Raw genomic sequence first — 25,144 nt, forward strand, 5'->3', positions numbered from 1 at the left:
CTTTTTTCCAGTCCTCAGGGGCCTCCCCCTGTTGCCACGAGCTTTCAAAGATAATAGCCAATGGCTCTGAAATCACCTCAGCCAATTCCCTCAGCACCCTCGGGTGCATTGCATCTGGACTTGTGTATGTCTAATCCTTCTAAATAGTCTTGGACCTGTTCCTTCAGCACTGCGGGATGCTCACCTCCTTCCCATTCTGTGCCACCCAGCACATCAGTCTGGGAGCTGATCTTGTCTGTGAAGACAGAGGCAAAAAAGGCATTGAGGACCTCAGCTTTCTCCACATTCTCTGTCACTAGGTCACCTCCCTCATTCTCTAAGGGGCCCACACTTTCCCGAATCTTCCTCTTCTTGGCAACATGCCTGTAGAAACCCTTCTTGTTCCCCTTCACGTCCCTTGCTAGCTGCAACTCCAATTGTGCTTTGGCCTTCCTGATTTCATTCCTGCATTTTCGAGCAGTGTTTTTATAATCCTCCCTAGTCATCTGACCAAGCTTCCACTTCTTGTAAGCTTCTTTTTTGCGTTTAAATTCACCAAAGACTTCTTTGTTAAGCCAAGCTGGACGCCTACCATATTTGCTATTCTTTCTGCACATCAGGATGGCTTGCTCCTGTGCCCTCAATAAGGTCTTTTTAAAATACAGCCAGCTCTCTTGGGTTCCTTTCCCCCTCATACTAGCCTCCCAGGGAATCCTGCCCATCAGTTCCCTGAGGGAGTCAAAGTCCGCTTTTCTGAAGTCCATGGTCCGTATCCTGCTGTTCTCCTTTCTTCCTTTTTTCAGGAGCCTGAACTCGACCATCTCATGGTCACTGCTGCCTAGGTTGCCACCCACTTCTACGTCCTCTACAAAATCTTCCCTGTTTGTGAGCAGCAGGTCAAGAGAAGCACGGCCCCTACTTGGTTGCTCCAGCACTTGCACCAGATAATTGTCCGTGACACTCTCTGAAAACTTCCTGGATTGTTTGTGCTCTGCTGTATTTCTCTTCCAGCAGATGTCAGGGTGATTGAAGTCTCCCATGAGAATCAGGTCCTGTGAACTGGAAACTTTCCCTAGTTGAGTAAAGAAAGCCTCATCTACCTCATCCTCCTGGCCTGGTGGTCTATAACAGACACCCACCACGACATCACCCTTATTGTTCTTGCTTCTAAGCTTAACCCAGAGACACTCAACTGACTTATCTCCAGTTTCATACTGGAGCTCAGAGCAATCATAGTGCTCTCTTACATACAGTGCAACTCCTCCACCCCTTTGCCCATGCCTGTCCTTCCTGAACAGTTTATACCCATCCAAGACAGTGCTCCAATCTTGTCAGTTACTCCACCAAGTCTCAGTTATTCCAATCATGTTGTAGTTTCTTGACTGTGCCAGGACTTCCAGTTCTCCCTGCTTGTTTCCCAGGCTTCTTGCATTTGTGTACAGGCACTTGAGATAAGTAGCTGATTGGCCTACTTTCCCAGTATGAATCGGGAGGCCTCCCCTGCTGCTCCCTCCTCCTTCTGCTTCCTTGTGGTGTCCCTTTTCCCCACTTACCTTCGGGCTTAGGTCCCCGTCCCCCGTCGAACCTAGTTTAAAGCCCTCCTCACTAGGTTAGCCAGCCTGTCTGCGAAGATACTCTTCCCTGTCTTCGTTAGATGAATCCCGTCTCTTCCTAGTAATCCTTCTTCCTGGAACAGCATTCCATGATCGAAGAATCCAAAGCCGTCTCTTCGACACCACCTGCGTAACCACGCATTTACTTCCACAATGCGACGGTCCCTACCTGGGCCTTTTCCCTGAACAGGGAGGATGGATGAGAACACCACTTGCACTTCAAACTCCTTTATCTCTTTTCCCAGAGCCATGAAGTCCACAGTGATCCGCTCAAGATCATTCTTGGCAGTGTCATTGGTGCCCACATGGAGAAGTAGGAAGGGGTAGTGGTCTGAGGACTTGATGAGTCTTGGCAGTCTCTCCGTCACATCCGTAATCCTAGCTCCAGGCAAGCAGCACACTTCTCTAGTTTCCCGGTCTGGACGGCAGATGGATGACTCTGTCCCCCTTAGGAGGAAGTCCCCGACCACCATCACCCTTCTCTTCCTCTTGGGAATGGTGGTCGTGGAACTCCCGTCCCTAGGATAATGCATCCCTTGCCTTCTGATCAAACGGGTCTCCTTCTGATCCATTCCCTCCGAAGGGTCCTCCAAATCGGTCTCCGCCGTAGTACTTGTGCAGGGAGGATGAAAATGATTCCTTACTTCTATCTACATGGTGGGCACATAGGTTCTCTTTCTTTGGGAGGTCACATGATGCCAATTTTCTTCCCCGTTCTTCAGTTTCGCCTGCCCGGCCTTCTCTGAATCTTCCTTACACTCTGCCTGTGCGTGATGGAAAATGACATTGTTTTCTTTAATGCAACGCAGGGTTGATATTTGGGTCTCTAGTCCTTTAACCTTCTCTTCCAATAAGGAAACCAGCTTGCACTTGGTACACATGAAGTCATCTCTATCCTGTGGGAGGAAGACAAACATAGCACATCTAGTACAGGTGACAACAACAGATCGCTCCCTCTCCATATCTTTACTCTGAGAGCCTCTTCAGATGCTGCATTTCCTGCTCAGTAACATCTGAAAGGCAAAAACCCGCTGTGGGATCTCTCCTCAGGCGAACTCCCAGGCAAACTCCTTCCTTCTCCTCCTGTTAGCCGCCCCTCTGTTCTCCGCTCAGCTGGTTCACAGCTGGCTGCTTTTTATAAGGCTGGGGCAGTTGCCCCGTCCCTGCAATTACCCCTCAAAGCCCTGCCCCCACAATTAACCCCTCAAAGCCCACCTGGATCAAAGCACTCCCAATCAATCAATCAATCAATCATTCAATCAGACACACCCTCACCTGCCAAACGGTCCCTGTAACTGCACCAGTCACAAGCACACACACACAGTCAGCTGTAACTTGCACCAGTCACACAACTGGTCTCTCAGATACTCCCCCCTCTAGCACAGCACACACAACACAGCTCCCCTCACTTAGCACTCACCTGGGCTCCTCTCGGACAGATCCCAGGCAAACTCCCTCCTTCTCCTTCTGTTCGCTGCCCCTCTGTTCGCCGCTCAGCTGGTTTACAGCTGGCTGCTTTTTATAAAGCTGGGGCAGTTGCCCCGCCCCTGCAATTAACCCCTCAAAGTCCACCTGGACAGTCCCAATATTTGGGGTTTTGTCTTATATAGGTACCTGTTACCCCCAAACACGGTACCAATTTTTCACACTTGCCATCTGGTCACCCTATTGTTAGGGTAGTTCCCTGCACTATAGCAGAATCAAGTTCCAACCTCTGTGCCAATGAACAGTTCATTATTTTACCCAAAGTGCTGCAACTGGGACAGGCCTTCCCCAGAATATGCCATAAATTCCAGTGAGGGCGCTCACCTACAATGAGGGACTCTGAGCTATAACTCCCATGAGGCTTTGCTGAGGAATTTATGAATCCAAATAGTTCCGCTTTGGGATTTTCAATGAAAAAACAGAAGTTTTCCATGAAAAGCTTTTCACAAAAAAAAAAAAAAAAAAAAAAAAACAAAGAAAGAAAGAAAGAAAAAAGAAAAGAAAAGAAAAGGAAAGGAAAAAAAAGAGTGACAAAGGCAATTTTCAGTTGAAAACTGGAAGTAAATTTGTCTACCAGCCCTTCTGGTGGGTGGTGCTCAGTTCTTGTCATAATGACTTGCCCTGTCTCATTGTTGTCTTTGTTTGTTGTATCCACCTGTCTTGTGTCTTATACTTTGATTGTACGGTCTTTGGGGAAGGGACTGCAGCTTTGTTATGTGTTTTTGACATCGTTTTTTGGATCTATGACTGGGAGTCCTATGCACTAGCTTCATATAAAATTATTATTATTATTAATAATAATAATATCAAATGTAATTTGTTACATGTTGTGATGGCATGCAGAAACCCGGGGGTAGTTTGGCTCCCTCTCACACTGTGATGCTGTGAAAAACCACAAACCTCTAGCAGGTATTGCACTTATATAGCCATCCAAAAGCAGGGACTTCACCCAGCTCAGTTCAATGAATGCTTTCCAGCTGCTCATGAACCAACAGTAGAGAAACTCCAGCTGGATCCTGAGCCCAGGAGCCCAGGACCACACCGTCGATCCTGGTCAAAAAGCCTGACCAGTGGAGATTGTTAGCCAGTCTGCTCTTCCTTCAAAGTGGAACAGGTATGCACCAGCTTCTCTTACTGAGTAGTTTGGCTAAACCCTTCACTCAAAGACACACTGATTTAAGATAAAACATTAAACAAGTTTATTAACTATAGAAAACTAGATGTTCAGTGATTATCAGTGGCAAGTGTAAAGAGATTAAAAGATGTTACCAAATGAAACAAACATAAGATCACAGTTTAAGTCAGGATATGTCTATACTGATGGTAGCAAAGTTGCTACAGTCAGATTGACTTTTCTGAATTGATTGAGCGGTCAGCAAAGACCTGTTCAATCGATCCAGAAATCGACCTAGTTAAACCACTTCCTGAAGTGGTGTAGTGCTGTGTCAATGGGAACGCAGTTTGCATCGACGCAGTGCAGTGAAGACACAGTGCAGAAGGGAAGCACAGCAGTCGATAGGAGTTACACAAGCTACTCTGCATAGTTTGTGTAACTCCCGTCGAATGCTGCCGAATCCCCAGGTAAGTGTAGACCAGGGTATATAAACACTAACAAACTCAGGCCTTGTCTATGCTAGCACTTATGCCAGCAAAACCTTTGTAGCTCAGGGGTGTGAAAAAAACACCCCGAGTGACACAAGTTTTGCCGTCATAAGCACTAGAGGGGACAGTGCTTGTTTGGCGGGAGATGCTTTCCTGACGACATAACTGCTACCACTCGTTGAGGTGGTTTCCTTATGTCGGCAGGAGAGCTCTACTCGTTGACATAATGCAGCCACACAAGCTCTCTTTTAGGTGTAGTCTAGCCCATAGCAATGTCTCACACTTCTTAGCTGGTACAAACTGTTTCTTAAAGGTAGGTTGGGCAACCTTCTTTGCCTGGGATTCCCATCCTCCCTTGTAAAGTCCTTTTGTTTTCCAGATGACCCGTCCGGTGTTGAGTGGACTGGGAGTGGAGCCCAGCCATGATGCCTCATGCCCCCTTTTATAGTCCATTGCAGCTTGCTAGCACAGTCCATGCATGTGAGAAGGTGGCTGCTTCCCATTGATCAAGGAACCTCATTGCGAACACGCATCCTACGGTAAAGCCTTGCTGTAAGCTTAATCCCCGGTAGTGGAAACTTTCCTGAATGGGTCTTTACCAAGTCTGGTCATCCACTGTTGTACCTGAAAAGCCGGGATAGGTGGTTCCCATCTCACGCCATGTTCTAATAGCATTTACAACACTATTTTATAACTTCCCATACTATAGCAGCAGGAACAATCCAACAGACTATGAATGTTTAGCAAATCAAGACTTTTAAAATAATACCACACAAGGCGTACTTTGTACAGAACATATTAAAATTACATGACATTGGTCAGTCATATGGAGTTTCTGAGGTGGTGTTTTCAGACGCAGAGTGTCACACATATTAGTTGTAGGAGAGTAAAGAGTTAAAAGCTGGACAAGTAGTCAGGCCTAAATTACAGGGAACAGGGTCAAGGGAAGGGCAAACCTTGTTTTGATTAATTGGTGTAAATTTTAGCTAGAGTCTGTTATCTCTTTTCTTCTCCTTCTTTTCTGGCCATCTGTGCAGGGGAGAAGTCTATTGATATTTCTGGACAAGGCCTTTTGGTGGGAAAAAGTATTATCTTCTTTCTCCCCCTGGCATGCCTTTATTTCAAAGAATGTTAGTGTAAAATGTATAGGTTTTAAGGTGATGTGCCTGACCTCTGTCTGGTAATCCTGTAAACAGCAAACAGGGGCAGGTATAATTATATTCACTATGTACTTGTTAATATTAATTTTATAGGTGTCAAGGTAACCAAATAAGGGTCTATGGGGAGTTGCTGAAAATGTATACATTTACATACTGCTATGGATAAAAGAATTGTAAAGTAATTCCCTCGTTGCTCTCTCCCAGCGTGGAGGTTGAACGAGCAGGCAATAAAGGTTCCATCTTCTCAATCCACCCCCGGGACAATCTGTTTGATTATTTCTAACATTAATAGCTACTTTTCAATAGAAGTAATATATTATTGATTACTTTCGGAATACTTTGAAAGGATTATTCTGCAGGAAAAACCCTCCAAATAGATCTATAATTCACGGACACCTTAAATATTTATTCCACTCAGCCTCATCACTTTAACATCTATTCTGCTTCAGATTTACAGGAATTTATTTTTTTCATACAAAATACATTGTTTCTAATATATTGTGATGGCTAGAGTCAACAGATGGCACCATTACTCATTGTCTTACAAGATCTTTTTCTTAACATGTGAGCAACTGTTCAGCCTTTGAAGAAATGCTCTATTGTTGTTAGTTTGATGATGCCGTTCTTTTGGAAGGAGCTGTTGCAAGTTGAAAATAGCAAGAGGGTTTGCTCTCAGCTTCAATCTCTCTAACTAGAGGCAATTCTTGAGGTGGAGTTACTGGAGTGTGGGCTGAGATTTCTAACAGAGGGGGATTGCCTGTGTGTCATTTGTGACCACCTCTGTTCCAGGTCTGGCGTATAGAGTGTAAACAAACAAATTGCAGAAGAAAATATTCATAGGTTCTCCTTCAGTGATAAGCCAACCTGCATGGCCTCAACATCAGATAGATAGATAGACAGACAGACAGACAGATAGATATGACAGTGTATACTAATGGCACCTAAGGATGATCTCATTGAAGTTGACAGGAGCTGCATGTGCTCAGTGCTTCAGACATATCAGGCCCAAGGTGTTGGAAACTGGGTGCGCAATAATTGATCCAGCTTAAAACTGGGAAATGTGTTGGTCATACTGACACTGAGTACTTTTAAAGTGAATTTTCCCTTGTTCCCCTCAACCCCCGACCTACTTTTCTTTTCCTGTTTCGCAGTTTTGGGGAGCTTGGGGGCACATTCCTTTAATTAAAAACTTAATTTCTGTGGCACAAAATTTTCAGTAAAATCTACATTTGAAGAAAAAAAAATCTTCCAAACCTTCCCTGACCATTTTTCACCAGATCTAACAAAAATAAGCATAGATATTAATGTAATTACCATTCTTTTCTTTTAATTTCAAATCAAATTTGCAATAAAAATATTTTAAGATGGCGGCGCTAGTCGAAGTAGTGAAAATTCACTTCAGTTTTTGTTGGCTGTTTAAGATACATAGAACAGTTTCGTCATGTGCTTTTTCTGCCAACATAGTCTCAGAAGTCACTTAACTGTTGCCTCCTTTCTATTAAAAACTTTATCAGAAGCCACCCGAGGCATCAGACTATTAAAAACCATGTGAAAATTCCTGTGAATCTTTGTCGAAAGAAAACAACCAGCTCTCACTTTGTCTGAAATTTTGACTATGATCAAATAAACATTTTAAAATGTTTTTAATTTGGAGAAATTCCTCTTTCCTCTCCCTTTTCTCACATTCTAATTTTCCCAATTTTTTGAAATTATCCCTCGCTCTTCCCCCCACTCACACACTTTCTCTTAGTTTTCAGGTCTTGGTTCTTGTTCTTTTAAAGGCAGGGAGAGGAAGGATGTAGAAAGTATAATTTTTTCTGACTTTCAAATTTTCTTTTGCTTTTTCATGTTTCAAAGAAAGAGAGAAAGAGATGAAAATAAAAAGATTTTTTCACAATTTACCACTGGGGAAGGGAATTAAAATATATGAGAAAGTAGCTCAAAACGGCTCTTCACAGGGAAGTTAGTAGGAAATAGCTCGGGTGTGACTTTAAAGTGCAATCACTATTCTGCACTGACGCCCCCACTGCACACCAATATGATTTGCACTAGCTATGCCGGGCTTTTCCCCAGAGGCACAAACCCTTAGTTTGAACTGTCTCAATTCCTGTGAAAATTAGCAATGAGTTGACAGCTCTTCTCAGGGCTTCCTTGACCTCTCTGTTCCTCAGGCTGTAGATGAGGGGGTTGACCATGGGAGTGAGAATGGTGTAGAAGACAGAGAACACTTTGTTAAGGACCCTCAGTGTGTCGGTGTCTGGCAGCACGTAGACAATGATCAGGGCCCCATAGAAAAGTGTCACCACGATGAGGTGGGAGGAGCAGGTGGAAAATGCTTTCTGCCTCCCGGTGGTGGACGGGACTCTCAGGATGGTGGCGATGATGTACACGTAGGACACCAGGGTTAATAGAAATGAGGGCAGGATGATTATTGAAGCCAGAATGAAAGTCACAGTGTCCACTAGGCTGGTGTCACTGCAGGACAGCTTTTTTACTGGGGTGATGTCACACAAAAAATGGTCAACTTCGTTGGGGCCACAAACCGATAACTGTGATATTAAGGATGTCAATGTGCTAGTAGCCAGAAGCCCACTGATCCAACAGCCAGCTGCTAGCTGGAGGCAGAACCTGCCGTTCATGAGTGCTGCGTAATGCAGTGGTTTGCATATTGCTAAATACCGGTCGTAAGACATCACAGACAAGAGGTAACACTCAACACTTACCAGAAAAGCAAAGAGATAATATTGTATGATGCACATTCTGAATGAGATGGTCCTGTCCCCAGTCAGGAGACTGGCCAGCATCCTGGGCAGGATGGCGGAGGAGTAGCAGGTCTCCAAGCAGGACAAGTTCCCCAGGAAGAAGTACATGGGGGTCTGAGGTGCTGATCAGCCACAACTAGCACAACAATGAGGATATTCCCAGACACAGACATAATGTAGATCACTAGAAACAGCAGGAAAAGAAGGATCTGTAGTTCTGGAAGATTTCCAAATCCGAGGAGGATGACGTCTGCGATGGACGTTTGATTTCCCCATTCTATGGTCGCCATTGGGTGTATCTATAGGAAGGGAAACAAATTATAGGGCTGTTATCAAGGGTCTCCTATGGACTGTCAAATCAGGAAGAGAAGGTGGATGAGGCATTTCTAGAACAAATAACAGAACTATCCAAACCACATTGCTTGGTACTAACACCCTGGCATCAGTTGGAAAAGTACAGCAAAACACAACATTTCCAATAAGTTCTTGGAATGTATTGGGGACAATTTTTTTCTTCAGAGAGTGGATGAAGTAGCCAGGGGGAAAGCCAGTGTAGATTTGATTCTGAACAACAGGGAGGAATTGGTTGTGAATCTGCAGGAGGAAGGCAATTTGGGTGACAGGAAACATGAAATGATAGATTTGATGATTCTAAGCAAAGGAAGGAGAGAGAGCTGCAGAAAAAGGATGGACATCAAAAGGAGCAGACTTTAACAAACTCAGAGAACTGGTAGGTAAGGTCCCATGGGAAGAAAATCTACAGGATAAAGTAATTCAGGAAAGCTGGCAATTTCTGAGGGCACAATATTAAAGGCACAACTGCAAACTATTTTGATAAAAAGGAAAGATAGGAAGAATACAAGAGGCCAACATGGCTCCATCAGGAGCTCTTTAATGACCTGAAAATCAGAAAGGAAGCCTTTAAAAAGTGGAAACATGGGCAAATTACTAAGAAGGAGTACAAAAGAATAGCAGAATCACTGAGGGAGAAAACCAGAAAGGCTAAGGTACAAAATGAGTTACACCTAGCAAAGGACAAAAAAGGCGATAAGAAGTGGTTTTTTTTAAATACCTTTGGAGAAAAACAAAGGAAAGTATCATAGAATCATAGAATATTAGAGTTGGAAGGGACCTCAGGAGGTCATCTAGTCCAACCCCCTGCTCAAAGTAGGACTAACCTCAGCTATATCATCCCAACCAGGGCTTTGTCAAGCCTCAGCTTAAAAATCTCTAAGGATGGAGATTCCACCACCTCCCTAAGTAACCCATTCCAATGCTTCACCACCATCCTAGTAAAAAACTTTTTCCTAATGTCCAACCTAGACCTCCCGCCCTGCAACTTGAGACCGTTGCTCCTTGATCTGTCATCTGCCACCACCGAGAACAGCCTAGCCCCATCCTCCCTGGAAGCCCCTTTCAGGTAGCTAAAGGACGTTATCAAATCCCCCCTCAGTCTTCTCTTTTGCAGACTAAACAAGCCCAGTTCCCTCAGCCTCTCCTCATAAGTCCTGTGCTCCAGCCCCCTAATCATTTTGGTTGCCCTCCACTGGACTCTCTCCAACTTGTCCACATCCTTTTTGTAGTGGGGGGCCCAAAACTGGACACAATATTCCAAATGCAGCCTCACCAATGCCGAATAGAGGGGAATAATCACTTCCCGCGACCTGCGGGCAATGCCCCTCCTAATGCAGCCCAATATGCTATTAGCCTTCTTGACAACCAGGGCACACTGCTGACTCATATCCAGCTTTTTATCCACTCTTACCCCCAGGTCCTTTTCTGCAGAACTGCTGCCTAGCTCGTCGGTCTCCAGTCTATAGCTGTGCATGGGATTCTTCCTTCCTAAGTGCAGGACTCTGCACTTTTCTTTGTTGAACCTCATCAGATTTCTTTTGGCCCAATCCTCCAGTTTGTTTAGGTCCTTCTGTATCCTCTCCCTACCTTCCAGGGTATCTACCGCTCCCCCCAGCTTAGTGTCATCCGCAAACATGCTGAGGATGCAATCTACCCCATCTTCCAGATCATTAATGAAGATGTTGAACAAAACCGGCCTCAGGACCGACCCCTGGGGCACTCCGCTTGTGACCGGTTGCCAGCTAGACATGGAGCCATTGATCACTATTCGTTGAGCCCGATGCTCGAGCCAGTTCCCTATCCATTTTATAGTCCATTCATCCAACCCATACTTCTTTAACTTGCTGATAAGAATACTGTGAGAGACCGTATCAAAAGCTTTTCTAAAGTCAAAGTATATCACATCCACCGCCTTCCCTACATCCACAGAGCCAGTCACCTCATCATAGAAAGCAATCAGGTTGGTCAGGCATGACTTTCCCTTGGTGAATTCGTGTTGACTGTTCCTGATCACCATCCTCTCTTCCAAGTGCCTTAAAATGGATTCCTTAAGGACCTGCTCCATGATTTTTCCAGGGATTGAAGTGAGGCTGACCGGTCTGTAGTTCCCTGGATCCTCTTTCCTCCCTTTTTTGAAGATGGGCACTATATTTGCTTTTTTCCAGTCCTCAGGGACCTCCCCCTGTTGCCATGAGCTTTCAAAGATAATAGCCAATGGCTCTGAAATCACATCAGCCAACTCCCTCAGCACCCTCGGGTGCATTACATCCGGCCCAATCCTTCTAAATAGTCTTGGACCTGTTCCTTCAGCACTGCGGGATGTTCACCTCCTTCCCATTCTGTGCCACCCAGTGCAGCAGTCTGGGAGCTGACCTTGTCTGTGAAGACAGAGGCAAGAAAGGCATTGAGTACCTCAGCTTTCTCCACATCCTCTGTCACTAGGTTGCCTCACCCATTCTGTAAGGGGCCCACACTTTCCCTAATCTTCCTCTTGTTGGCAACATGCCTGTAGAAACCCTTCTTGTTCCCCTTCACATTCCTTGCTAGCTGCAACTCCAATTGTGCTTTGGCCTTCCTGATTTCATTCCTGCATGTTCGAGCAGTATTTTTATAATCCTCCCTAGTCATCTGACCAAGCTCCCACTTCTTCTAAGCTTCTTTTTTGCGTTTAAGTTCACCAAAGACTTCTTTGTTAAGCCAAGCTGGATGCCTACCATATTTGCTATTCTTTCTGCACATCGGGATGGTTTGCTCTTGTGCCCTCAATAAGGTCTCTTTAAAATACAGCCAGCTCTCTTGGATTCCTTTCCCCCTCATATTAGCCTCCCAGGGAATCCTGCCCATCAGTTCCCTGAGGGAGTCAAAGTCCGCTTTTCTGAAGTCCATGGTCCGTATCCTGCTGTTCTCCTTTCTTCCTTTTGTCAGGATCCTGAACTCGACCATCTCATGGTCACTGCTGCCTAGGTTGCCACCCACTTCTACTTCCCCTATCAAATCTTCCCTGTTTGTGAGCAGCAGATCAAGAGAAGCACGGCCCCTAGTTGGTTGCTCCAGCACTTGCACCAGGAAATTGTCTGTGACACTCTCCAAAAACTTCCTGGATTGTTTGTGCTCTGCTGTATTGCTCTTCCAGCAGATGTCAGGGTGATTGAAGTCCCCCATGAGAATCAGGTCCTGTGAACTGGAAACTTTCCCTAGTTGAGTAAAGAAAGCCTCATCTACCTTATCCTCCTGGTCTGGTGGTCTATAACAGACACCCACCACGATATCACCCTTATTGTTCTTGCTTCTAAGCTGAACCCAGAGACATTTAACTGACTTATCTCCAGTTTCATACTGGAGCTCAGAGCAGTCATAGTGCTCTCTGACATACAGTGCAACTCCTCCACCCCTTCGCCCCTGCCTGTCCTTCCTGAACAGTTTATACCCATCCATGACAGTGCTCCAGTCGTGTGAGTTACTCCACCAAGTCTCAGTTATTCCAATCATGTTGTAGTTTCTTGACTGTGCCAGGACTTCCAGTTCTTCCTGCTTGTTTCCCAGGCTTCTTGCATTTGTGTACAGACACTTGAGATAAGTAGCTGATTGGCCTACTTTCCCAGTATGAATCGGGAGGCCTCCCCTGCTGCACCCTCCTCCTTCTGCTTCCTTGTGGTGTCCCTTTTCCCCACTTACCTTCGGGCTTAGGTCCCCGTCCCCCGTCGAACCTAGTTGAAAGCCCTCCTCACTAGGTTAGCCAGCCTGTCTGCAAAGATACTCTTTCCTGTCTTCGTTAGATGAATCCCGCACTGGAAAAAAAAATCAAAGATTGTGGTGGATGCTCCTTCAATGACCATTTTAAAATCAGGATTGGATGATTTTTTTCTGGAAGATCAACTGTAGAAATTATTCTGGGGAAGTTCTATGGCATGTCTTATACAGAGGTCAGCCTAGATGATCACAGTGATCCAAATATCTCTAAATCTAGTGTAGACATCTTCTCATAACACAGTTCTTGATTTTCGCAATAGTACGATCATCCTAGCTACAATTGTTGGGTTTGCATTGTAATTTGGTCCATTTTTACCCTGCTTTCTATCAAGGCACACCTTGGATGAGATTGTAGGATGGTGGATCTGACACCGTCCATTGACTCTAAGGGAGATTTGCCAATTTACAATGCACCTGCCTAGGAATTTGATTGTCATAGATGATTCTGATTCAGGCCATTACCCTTGTCCTTCCCTCCACAGGCAGCACACTATGTACCGAGGAGGGAAATGACCAACCGAACCAGCGTGACCGAGTTCCTTCTCTTGGAATTCTCTGACGTGCGGGAGCTGCAGCTTTTTCACCTTGTGGTGTTTCTAGGGATTTTCTTAGTTGCTCTGGCAGGGAATCTCCTTTTTATCACTACAGTAGCCCTCAGCCACCACCTTCACACCCCCATGTACTTCTTCCTGATGAATTTGTCCATCATAGACCTTGGCTCCATCTCCGTCACTGTCCCCAAGTCTATGATCAATTCCCTATTGAACACCAAGTCGATTTCTTATACTGGATGTGTTGCCCAAGTCTTTCTCTTCATTTTCTTCATTGAAGTAGACTTTGCTTTCCTCACCATCATGGCATACGACCGATACGTCGCCATCTGCCAACCACTTCACTGTGAGAGAGTGATGAACGGAAGAGCTTGTGTCCAGATGGCCGCCGGTGCTTGGATCAGTGGTGTTCTCAATTCTGTACTGCACACCGGGAACACGTTTGCGTTAACCTTCTGTGGAAATAACACGGTGGATCAGTTCTTTTGCGAAATCCCACAGCTCCTCAAACTTGCCTGCTCTGACTCGTACCTCGGTGAAGTTGGGGTTATTGTTTTCAATGCATGCTTGTTTTTAAGCTGCTTTTTATTAATAATAGCGTCGTATGTTCAGATCTTCACTATGGTGCTGAGAATCCCCACTGAGTGGGACCGGCATAAAGCCTTCTCCACCTGCCTTCCTCACCTCATTGTTGTCTCCTTGTTTATTTGTCCTGGTGTCTTTGCCTACCTGAAGCCCACCTCCATCTCAACGTCACGGCTGGATCTTGTGGTGGCTGTTCTCTATTCCGTGGTGCCACCAATGATGAATCCCATCATCTACAGCATGAGGAACAAGGAGATCAAAGGTGCCCTGAGAAAACTGACAGGGTGACCATAAAATATCCAGATTTCTCCCAAGACTATGGCTTTATTCATTATATCTATACAGATATAATCAACTGATGGCATTATTGTTTCCGTGGAGCTTTGATGTGCTCTCTCTTTATGTAAAATACTGGGCTTACACTGGTAATATATGCAAACTGAGTTCACTGAAGTCAATGGAGCTACTCTAGGTTTACACAAATGTAAATTAGGTAAGAATCTATATGTCAATCATAAATATATGTAGAAACAATTGTGTGGGAAGAGGCTGTAAAAGGGTATGAAGCGGTTGTGAAATGTTCCAAGTGTGGTATTCTGCGGGGGGAGCAGGCTGTGTTTGAGCATAGAGCAAGTACAGGTAGCCCCCATCCATGACAGTCAAAAGGCACAATGTGACCATTTGCGAATGTCGTGAGGCATTACTCAAAGTGGGCAGAGTTAAGGGTGTTTTAACTTAATTCTGTATTTCCTGGGTTTCAGAAGCTTGAGTTTTGTTCTGGACGTTCACGAGCTGTCACTGGACCAACTTAACAAAGTTTTTTGCTGTTTATTTTCCTAGGTTTTTTGACCAAAAGAGAAGCTATTGGTAGGAGTTAGTGGCCACTGTGACAGTTGTAGATAGCAATGGGCATGTATGGTTAGTGGATCAAAATTCTCTTTCAAGAATCTCCACAGTTTTCTGAAAATGGGCTGTATATTGGGCACTGCTTGGACAGTCTGGGTTTCCCCTCACATTCACTCCTACCCCCAGATACTCGTGGTAGATGCAGTACAAAGACTTGACACATTCAAACTGGGTTTAAACAGAGACTTGGAGTGGCTGTCTCACTTCCGAAGGTGAATAACTTTGCTCACCCATTCTCACCTCCTACTCAATGGCCGTCATTAGGTCTTAAGTACCGGACTCCACCTCCCCCATTGTTCTCAATGCACCTGGATATCTATAAGATGCTTCTGTGTTACCTATTGTCTGTATTACTGCATCTTAAGAAGAGAGCTGAAGTCTCTCGAAAGCTTATGCCTGCAAATATTAAATTTGTTAGTCTTTAAAGTGCCATAGGACTCTCATCGTTTTTGCTGTATACAGACTAACATGACTACCCCTCTGGAACGAGACTCTAGCTAGAATTTCACCAAGTAACAAAAAAAAGGTTCGCCTGTGCCATAAATCCATTTCCTGTCGCTTAGGCCCGACCACTTGTCCAGCTTTTAACTCTTTACTCTCCCACAGACATGGAGAAGGTCAGTGGGATTAGAACCAGCTCTCCTGCTCTAGCGCTGGTTCTGCTGCTCCCCTCTGCTGCCAGCTAAGCACAGATGCTGTTGGCGGGGGAACAGAACATACACATAACCAGACACAGCCCACCCCCAAGGAGCTCACAGTCCTAGCAGACAAGGCAGCGCAGCGTAGGGAGAGAAAACAGAGGCATAGGGAGCGGAATGACTTGCCCAAGGTCACAGAGTAGGTTGGTGGCAGAGCCAAGTCTCCTGACTGCCAGGGACCCACACACACATAAAGTTAGGGCAGTAAATGACACAGCAGAGAGGCAGCTGAGTGATGCTTCTAGCCCACGATGACACAGAGAGGGAAATGCAACTGGGATTTGGTGTCATCAATCAATCCATCAGCAGGTAGCAGGCCGCCTGGGTGGTGTTGCAGTGCAATCATTACAGAGGAGCTCTCACACGGGTACCGAGTAACACTATGTCATATTTCCGCTGAAAGTGGGTATCAGGCAGTGTTGGCATTTTAGTTTCGTGCTCAAGCTCAGAGACAGCAGTTTGAAGTGAGAGGGGATCCATCTTGGCTAGAAGTGTTGCGTTGGGGTTGTTCTTTGCTCCATCTTTCACACGGCATTTCATCAAGACACATCCTGAGCTAGACCTTCAGGTGGTGTACACCGCTGCATCTCCATTGACTTTACGGGAGCCTATTTACCTTCAGGTGATAACTAACCACTCCTAGTCAATGGAAGGGACGAGAGCTGTGCACCTTTGACGCCCACATTGTGAGATATTACAGAGGGGAATCAGGGCCATTCCCTCTGTCACTGTAATCCCAACCGTTATCTTTGTCCTTCCCTCTACAGTCATCAGAGAATATACAGAGGAAGAAAATGTCCAACCGAACGGCTGTGACCGAGTTCCTTCTTCTGGGATTCTCAGATGTTAGGGAGCTGCAGATTTTGCACTTTGTGGTGATTACCTGGCAGCCCTGATGGGGAACCTTCTCATCATCATGGCCGTAGCGCTCGACCAGCATCTTCACACCCCCATGTACTTCTTCCTGATGAATCTATCCATTCTAGACCTTGGCTCCATCTCTGTAACCCTCCCCAAATCCATGGTCAATTCCCTCATGAACACCAGGTTGATTTCTTATCCTGGATGCATCACCCAAGTCTTTCTCTTTGTCGGCTTCACCACAACTGATTTTGCCTTGCTCACCATCATGGCGTACGACTGATACGTCGCCATCTGCCAACCACTGCACTATGAGAGGGTGATGAACAGGACAGTTTGTATTCAAATGGCAGCTGGTGCCTGGATCAGTGGTACTGTCTATTCTGCACTGCACACCAGGAACACCTTCAGGTTGTCCTTCTGCCAGTCCAATGTCATCAATCAGTTCTTCTGTGAAATCCCCCAACTACTCAAGCTCACCTGCTCTGACTCCTACCTCAGTGAAGTTGGGTTTATTGCCTTTGGTGTGTTTATAGGTATAAACTGCTTTGTTTTTATAATTGTGTCTTATGTTCAGATCTTTAAAGCAGTGCTGAGAATCCCCTCTGAAGAGGGCCGGCATAAGGCCTTCTCCACCTGCCTGCCTCACCTCAGTGTGGTCTCTTTGTTACTTTTCACTGGCTTGTTTGAGTACCTGAATCCCACCTCCACCTCAGCATCAAATCCGGAGCTGCTGATGGGTGTTCTCTATGCCATGGTGCATCCAGTGATGAATCCCATCATCTATAGCATGAGGAACAAGGAGATCAAAGCTGCTTTACAGAAACTGATTGTGTGGAGGATATTCACCAAGAATTAGAATGTCCGTCCTTGCTCCTTGACTGTGATTTCATTCTGAGCTTCTTTATCGACTGATGACAAAATTGTCTCCTTGAGACGCGTGAAATATCTTTATGAAGTAATAAAATCCAGACTAACTCCACTGAAGTCAGAAGAGTTAGTGAAGGGTTACAGCAGTGTAAATAGGATCAGAATCACTATATCTATCCATAAATCTGCCTACACACCTATCTGTTAATTTTAGAGGTTTATACTGCTACCATCCCCACACGACCTGACCACGTTGCACAGAATATCAATAGCCTAACATAGATAAACAGATAGACTTTGCCCTTATTTACACTGTGTAAACCTAGAGTCACAAGATGTAACAAGTAAAACAAACCCAGCAAAGTGCTTATGCACATCGGATTCACTTAAAGCACATGATGAGCAATCACTTTCAAGTCAATGCCCTTAGTTTGTAGATAGCAGAGATAGTCAGAAAATTTTGACCCAAAAAAATTCCCTGCCAAACAAACAGTTTCAGCTAAAGAAAAATTTTTTGGAAAGAATTCAGTTTTAATGATATTTTATTATTATTGAATTGGAAAAATTTAAAACAGTTGTAAACCTGTCTTGACATGAGTAATTAAACATGGAGAAGGTCCCATTTTTTGGGAGACAGGATAAGGGACATAACTGGATCAGAAGGCTGGAAACAGAATGTCTGTATTATCTAATACAAGGAGGAACACCTGGTGAACTATTCACAATGGACAAGATTACAATGAATAGGATAATTTGGGAACAAAAAGAAAAGCTAAAGAGGAAGTTGTACGTGGACAGAGAATGCTGTACTGAGATTGGTTCCTACAAAGTAACCAAGTCAATCCCAAAATGTGCAACACAATGTATAGCGAGTGCAATGTAATGTGTAAAAGTATACATGTACTTCTTCCTGGGGAACTTGTCCTGCTTGGAGACCTGCTGCTCCTCCACCATCCTGCCCAGGATGCTGGCCGGTCTCCTGACCGAGCACCGGACCATCTGATTCACAATCTGCACCATACAATATTATTTCTCTGGTTTCCTGGTAAGTGTTGAGTGCTACCTCTTGTCTTACGACCAGTATTTGGCCATATGCAAACCACCGCGTTACGCAGCCCTCATGAACGGTAGGTTCTGCCTTCAACTAGCAGCTGGCTCTTGGATCAGCGGGCTTCTGGCTAGTAGCACAACGACGTCCTTGATATCACAGTTAGCGTTTTGTGGCCCCAGTGAAGTTGACCATTTTTTGTATGACACCACCCCAGTAAAAAAACTGTCCTGCAGTGATACCAGCCTGGTGGACACCATGACTTTCATTCTGGCTTCCATATACACCCTGCCCCCATTTCTACTATCTCTGGTGTCCTACGTGTGCATCATCGCCACCATCCTAAGAGTCCTGTCCACCACTGGGAGGCAGAAGGCCTTTTCCACCTGCTTCTCCCACCTCATCGTGGTGACACTTTTCTATGGGGCCCTGATCATTGTCTACGTGCTGCCAGACACCGACACACTGAGGGTCCTTAACAAAGTGTTCTCTGTCTTCTACACCATTCTCACTCCCATGGTCAACCCCCTCATCTACAGCCTGAGGAACAGAGAGGCCCAGGAGACCCTGAGAAGAGCTGTCAACCCATTGCTAATTTTCACAGGAATTGGGACAGTTCAAACTACGGGCTTATGCCCCTGGGGAAAAGCCCGGCGTAGTTAGTGCAAATCGCTATTGGTGTGCAATGGGAGCGTCAGTGCAGAATAGCGACTGCTTCACCACCATCCTAGGGGAAAATATTTTCCTAATATCCAGCCTAGACCTTCCCCCCTGCAAATTGAGACCGTTGCTCCTTGTTCTGTCATCTGCCACCACTGAGAACAGCCTAGCTCCATCCTCCCTGGAACCCCCTTTCAGGTATTTAAAGGCTGCTATCAAATCCCCCCTCATTCTTCTCTTCTGCAGACTAAACCAGCCTAGTTCCCTCAGCCTCGCCTCATAAGTCTTGTGCTCCAGCCCCCTCATCATTTTCGTTGCCCTCCGCTGGACTCTTTCGAATTTGCCCACATCCTTCCTGTAGTGAGGGGCCCAAAACTGAACACAATACTCCAAATGAGGCCTCACCAGTGCTGAATAGAGGGGAATAATCACTTCCCTCCATCTGCTGGCAATGCTCCTACTAATGCAGCCCAATATGCCGTTAGCCTTCTTGGCAACCAGGGCACACTGCTGACTCAGATCCAGCTTCTTATCCACTGTAACCCCCAGGTCCTTTTCTGCAGAACTGCTGCCTAGCCCGTCGGCCCCCAGATTGTAGCAATACTATTATTATTATTATTAATAATAATAATAATTTTCTATGAAGCTAGTGCATAGAGTTCCCAGCTACAGATCCAAGAATCGATGTGCAAACACATGAACAAAGCTGCAGTCCTTTCCCCAAGGACCTGACAATCTGAGTGTGAGACACAAGACGGATGGAGACAACAAACATAGATGACAGAGAGAGAGGGCGGGTTTGGATTCAGATATTCCTCGGCAGAGCCTCGTGGGAGTTGTGTCTCCCAGCCCCTCATTGTAGGTGAGCTCCCTCCCCGGGATTTATGGCACATCTTGGGGAAGGCCTTTCCCAGTCGCTCCACTTTGGGTAAAATAATGAACTATTCATTGGCCCAGAGGTTCTGCTAGAGCGCAGGGAACTGCACTAACAATAGGGTGACCAGATGGCAAGTGTGAAAAATCAGGACAGGGGGTGGGGTGTAATCGGCACCTATATAAGTTAAAGCCCCGAATATCGGGGCTGTCCCTATAAAATCATGACAGCTGGTCACCCCACCTACCAACCAGACTACAGCATCTTTTTTTCTTTCTGGCCCAGTTCCTGTTTAAATGGTTCGTTCCAGGTGGAACAGCTTCAGGAGGAGAGATTCAGACAACACCACCACAGAGTAGCAAATAGCCCCTCTCTCAAGCAGATTGGGGATTTACCTCCCGGTCTCCTACATCCCAGGGGAGCGCTCTGAACTCTGGGGTGAAAGGGGGACTCTGCTTCCAGCTGTGCTTTGCTCAGGGCCTGACCTGGTAGGCACGTGCGCTCCAAGGTGGCCTTAGATGTTTTGAATGCCCCACTTGGCGTCTAAATTGCTTTAAAAAGCAGGTCCTTGCTGACCCCCATGTTTAGAATTCGAAGCAATTCTAACCCAAAGACTGAAGGGACCATGAAGGCTGAATTCCAGTCTCTGTCCCAGAGGTGTTTTCCATCGAGAGTCAGTGGATTATGGTTGGAGCGCCCACCAGTTCTGTACCTGCTTTGTGGTCTCCGGTCCCCAGGGCTACCTCTCCTCCTGGGAAAACTCTCACTGACTTCACTGGGAACAGAGCTAAGCCAGTGTTTGGTGCTTGAGAAACACCCACGTAAAAGTCTGCATTGGTTGAGGTCATGGAGGTGCTACAGGGATGTCTGTTTCCTGGCTTGCCTTGAAAATTCAGCCCAGGTGAGGAAGGTTCAGTGAAGGCAGAGGAGAACCTCAAGGGCTTGGTTTGGTCACCCGTGAAATGTATTGAGAGGATGAAAGTCTGCAAAACCAGTCAAGCAAAATCAACAGAGTTATCCACTGCCTGCTAGGTAGAGCGAGGGTGGAGTGGACCGAGGCGTAGGAGTGGCCTTTCTTATCAGTCGAATTGTTCCCCCCAGATCAGGGGTGAAGGAGGTTGGTTTGTCTGAGCAGGGAGTCATTAGCTCGGCCCGCTCTGGTTAACGAGGTGAGGTTGGCCTGACAGAGGCTGCCCGTGCAACTGTGCCGCTTAGAGAGAACAAACAAGGAAAAGGTGGTTGTGTGTCCGTGAGTGTGTGTGTAATAGCGACCAAATGAAGAGAAGAGGAGAAATCCTGAGATCCCCACTCAGTTTTACTCAGTCCTTATGCCAGTTTAATTCGGGAAGATGTAAAAACTGCCTCGTTGGGGTCTTTATTCCGACTCAAGAAAATAAGAACAGCCGTACGGGCTCAGACCAATGGTCCATCTAGCTCTTTTTCCAGATCATTTATGAATGTGTTTAACAGCACTTGTCCCAGTACAGACCCCTGGGGGACACCACTATTTACCTCTCTCCATTTGGAAAACTGACCATTTATTCCTATCTTTCGTTTCCTGTCGTTTAACCATTTCTTGATTCATGAGAGGACCTGACCTCATGAGGTGCCCGGCAGTTCCCATTGATAGTCAATGGGAGTTGGGTGCCTAAATCCCCTAGGTACTGTTGAAAATCCCACCCTAAGAAATTAGTGATAAATAAAGCTGGTCAGAAAATGGACAAGAAAAAAAAATCATGAAATTTCAGACACTGACTAACTCGTTTTTTTGGGGGGAGTTTTCAAAAGTTTGTTAGAGATATTGGAGTACTGACTTCAATCAATTTATGTTTCTAATTCCCTTAAGTGCTTTTGAAATTTTCATTTTTCCACAATAATTTTTACCATTACAATTTTCTGAGACATTCTACTCGGTATTAATATTTTATTTTCACTGATAAAATCAGCGTATCTATCTATCTATCTATCTATCTATCTATCCCCATACACAGCCACTATCTATCTATCTATCTATCTATCATCATCATCATCATCATCTTTGCACATAGCGGGGCAGGATGGAAAAAAATTGCATTTTTTGAAAAGTTTCAATGTTTCAAAATTTGGTTTCCAGCTGCAATTTTCAAACCTTCCTGACCACACTTGAGTCAATACTAAGTTTCCACACCAAAAAAATTCAGTTTTGAAGAATCGGCTTTTTCAAACAAAGAAAAAGTGCCCTCAAAACATTCCTGACCACCTCTGGCCCCGGCTTATCCAGTGATCTCCCATTGCATGGCCCGCCTGCAGGAGAAGACGTAACATGGACACAAACGTGTGACCCCCATTCATGTCAGCTCAACAGGGTCGCTCAGATGAGTGAAGAGACTCGTAGGCATCAGTTTTGTAGGCTGGGGCCAGCAGAGATGGCTACTGAGGCTCGGTCAGATATGGCAGGCCAGGTGAGCAAGTGCCCACCACAGCTGTAGCTTGACCGAGGCTGACAATGTGCAAGGGACATGACACCCCGCAGGTCTCTCTGTCTGTTCTTCTGAGACAGCTGGATTGAGAGATATTTTTCCCTTAGCCCAGGGGGGGGAGAGCATTGGTTAGATTGCTATTTTCCAAAGGACATTGTTATCAGTGTTAGACACACTGCACCCCATCTACACCCTTATGGTGTAAGTGTGTATGGTTTAATGCAAAGTGTGTGGTGTGCCGTGTTCTTGGAACACCCATGGCACACTGAACACTGTTGTTATGATAGTGCGCTTCTCGCAATGTCACACGCGTGGTTATGGAGCTCTGCTCTGAGCAGGGGGTTGGACTAGATACCTCCTGAGGTCCCTTCCAACTCTAATATTCTATGATTCTATGAATGTTCCCAAATGTGCATCTCACATCGTTTGGAGCGGATCCAGGCCGACACTGACTGCAGAGTGAGCGTCCACACCTCACTAAGGCCTGCATAAAACAATCTAACTCTCCCAGGAACAACGGACTCGCCTGAACATCTGCTAAGGTGTTGCTCATTTGATTCAAGTGGAGGAAGCCCTGCTGGACGTGGGGTGGTGAAGGAACAGGGGTTAAAGGCAGAGACATTCTGATCTCTTGAGCTCTCTCTTGCAATCCACCGACAAAACAAGATCAAGACAGACTGCCCCCGGGCAGGGAGCCTGGTTGGAGGCTGTCCAACCAGCCTGTGGTGAGCACCATCTAACGACTGTAAGGCCACTGAAGTGCTGAGTTTAGTTGAGGATGTGATTTGTTTTTATTTATTTTTGTCTGATTTATATTCCTCTGGCGTAGAATCACTTAACATCTTTCTGTTCTTCATACATGTACTGGTTTGTTTTATCCAAAGCAGCGCTCGTGGTTTGGGTGCGTGTTGAGACTTCATTAAAAGTGACAGAGCTGGGGCAGATCAGGGTCTTTGATAAATTGACGGACATCTGAGCTTGCAGAGTCCAGTGGCAGCACTGAATTCTGTAAGACAGCAGTTCCTAGGGTTTCATTGGGGTATGCCTGGGGGTCGGGTGTGTGTCACAGCATTGCGTAATCCCATGAGTGGCTGGCCAGAAGAACTCATTCACTAAAACAGGGACCACTTGTTTGCAGAAGGCTGTGCGTGGGCTGACCCAAGAGTGGGTGATTCACACAGCGGGGCAAGTACAAGACAGGTCCCAGGAGTGGAGGGATTGGGGGTGACACAGCGATATGTCAGTCCAGACTGGAGAGGGGAACGCCACAACGGGCCAAACTCAGAAGTGAGAGGAACCTGCGCCCACAACCAGCCCTGACCCCGATGTCCCAAAGGCTGTCCTGTGGATCTGAACTTATAAGACACAGACACCGCGTAGGATGTACGCACTGGTCTCATAGAGTTATACACGATGGGAAATCTCCTGTCTGTCTGTGGGTGAGCAGTTGTGTCAGACAATTCAGGGTCATTACAGGGCAGGTAGCACACTTTGGTCATACTGATATGGAGGTTTTATGATCCCGATTCAACAAGACACTTAGGTATGTGCTGAATCTTTAGCATATGAGTAGTCGCACTTACTTCAAAGAGACTAATCCCATAGGTGCACGTTACGTTCTGTGATGAATCATGGCCTTTCTTTCTTTCTTTCTTTCTTTCTTTCTTTCTTTCTTTCTTTCTTTCTTTCTTTCTTTCTTTCTTTCTTTCTTTCTTTCCAGAGAAATATCATATGGATTGAAACCACACGCTCTACTCTCTGTATGGCAACAACCACAGGAAACCATCATTTCACGGTTGGCCTGTATCGGGAGAAAATGAAATTCTCTCTTCGGAGACTCTCAGCATTTGCACCTACTGCTCAAAATCCACCCACTGTTTTGGCTACTTGGAATTTTTTTTTCTCCATAGAAAATTTTGACCAAAAATATTTTTTCCCATCGAATATTTCTGCAGATCACATCGGGATAAGAAAGCAACGTACTTGAAAACAAATAATATTTCCATTACCTGCTGACACCTCCCATGGCAGCTTCTATATCTCTGGGTTTTTGTAGGTGAACACTGAGGCCAAGCCATGGTGATGCGGCTTGTGTAGCTGCATTATGCTGATGTGAGAGCTCTCCCGTTGACATAATAAAAGCAGCTCAACAAGCGGCGGTAGCTATGTCAGTGGGAGAGCCTCTACCACTGACGTAGCGCTGTGCACATGAGTGCTTATGATGGCAAAACTTAAAAACCACACTCCTGAGTGACAAACGTTTTGCTGACTTGCATGCTAGTGTAGACATGGCCTTAGTCTGTGGCATGCTGGGGTGTCCATCTATAGCACATTAGTGTGCCATGCACTAAGCGTCTTATGGCCTGGACCATGGTGCCATGTGCTTCAAGTTCCCTAATGTGCTTTAATTTACTCGTGTTTCAAAACACAGTGAATAAGTGAATGAAAATGCATCAAAAAAGTATTTGTCAGACTCATTCAACAACCACCCCTTAAAAAGGAAAAGATGGTGGTGGCTGGGATGAGAAGAGAAGGAGAAAAGAAAAAAAAGAGAAAATAATGGAAAAATAAAAAAGTGAAAAAGAAGAGAGTGAGAAATGCAAAAAGAAGAGAGAGACAAGGCAAGCAAGTAAGAAGGTAAAGAGAAAAGAAAAGAATTGTCTTGGTTTAGAGTTAGCTGCACCTCTGTCCCCTCGCCGGGTCTCTCTGGTGGACTCCAGGTGTCAGGCCTCAAGCCTTCACCTCTCTGGTGTGGACTGCTATGTTTCTCCCACTCCCAGACTGGATCCCTGGGTGACAGCACTCTGGATATCAACCAGAATTACTTAGCAGGGCTGACTGAACTTAGCACCAGCAAGGCCCCCACGGGGAGCTGTGACCAGGGCTGAATACACTGACCCAAAAGAGCCTTTTTCAGACAAAGTATT

At 45.6% G+C, this 25,144-nt stretch overlaps 3 protein-coding genes and 1 pseudogene across 3 annotated transcripts; 3 read left to right on the forward strand and 1 right to left on the reverse strand.

Annotated features, from left to right (window-relative positions):
• Positions 1–7,887: 7,887 nt before the first annotated feature.
• On the reverse strand, positions 7,888–8,891 carry LOC137146367 (olfactory receptor 6N1-like; annotated as a pseudogene).
• A 4,323-nt stretch (positions 8,892–13,214) lies between these two features.
• LOC137146368 (olfactory receptor 14C36-like) lies at positions 13,215–14,129 on the forward strand. The gene has a single exon (XM_067537624.1). It carries the CDS (start codon positions 13,215–13,217, stop codon positions 14,127–14,129), a length of 915 nt encoding a protein of 304 aa, XP_067393725.1.
• A 2,460-nt stretch (positions 14,130–16,589) lies between these two features.
• Positions 16,590–17,165, forward strand: LOC137146369 (olfactory receptor 14C36-like; the record flags this gene model as incomplete). The annotated part of the gene is made up of 1 exon (XM_067537625.1): positions 16,590–17,165. A coding segment is annotated over one exon (576 nt), but the record flags the coding sequence as incomplete, so codon positions are not given.
• A 735-nt stretch (positions 17,166–17,900) lies between these two features.
• On the forward strand, positions 17,901–18,887 carry LOC137146370 (olfactory receptor 5P55-like). The gene is made up of 2 exons (XM_067537626.1): positions 17,901–17,962; positions 18,227–18,887. Exons 1-2 carry the CDS (start codon positions 17,901–17,903, stop codon positions 18,885–18,887), a joined length of 723 nt encoding a protein of 240 aa, XP_067393727.1.
• The last annotated feature ends 6,257 nt before the right edge of the window (positions 18,888–25,144 follow it).

Source organism: Emydura macquarii, unplaced genomic scaffold (genome assembly GCF_026122565.2).
Source record: "Emydura macquarii macquarii isolate MOO-44397 ecotype Brisbane River unplaced genomic scaffold, CSIRO-AGI_Emac_v2 contig_439, whole genome shotgun sequence".
In the NCBI taxonomy this organism is placed as follows: Eukaryota; Metazoa; Chordata; order Testudines; family Chelidae; genus Emydura; species Emydura macquarii.

What these genes read in the sequence shown, in the direction of transcription:
- LOC137146368 (XM_067537624.1), top strand. Translation starts at nt 13,215, where the DNA reads ATGACCAACCGAACCAGCGTGACCGAGTTCCTTCTCTTGGAATTCTCT.
- LOC137146370 (XM_067537626.1), top strand. Translation starts at nt 17,901, where the DNA reads ATGGACAAGATTACAATGAATAGGATAATTTGGGAACAAAAAGAAAAG. An exon ending in GAAAAGCTAAAGAGGAAGTT is followed by an intron (nt 17,963 to 18,226) that starts GTACGTGGACAG and finishes TTTCCTGGTAAG; the next exon opens with TGTTGAGTGCTACCTCTTGT.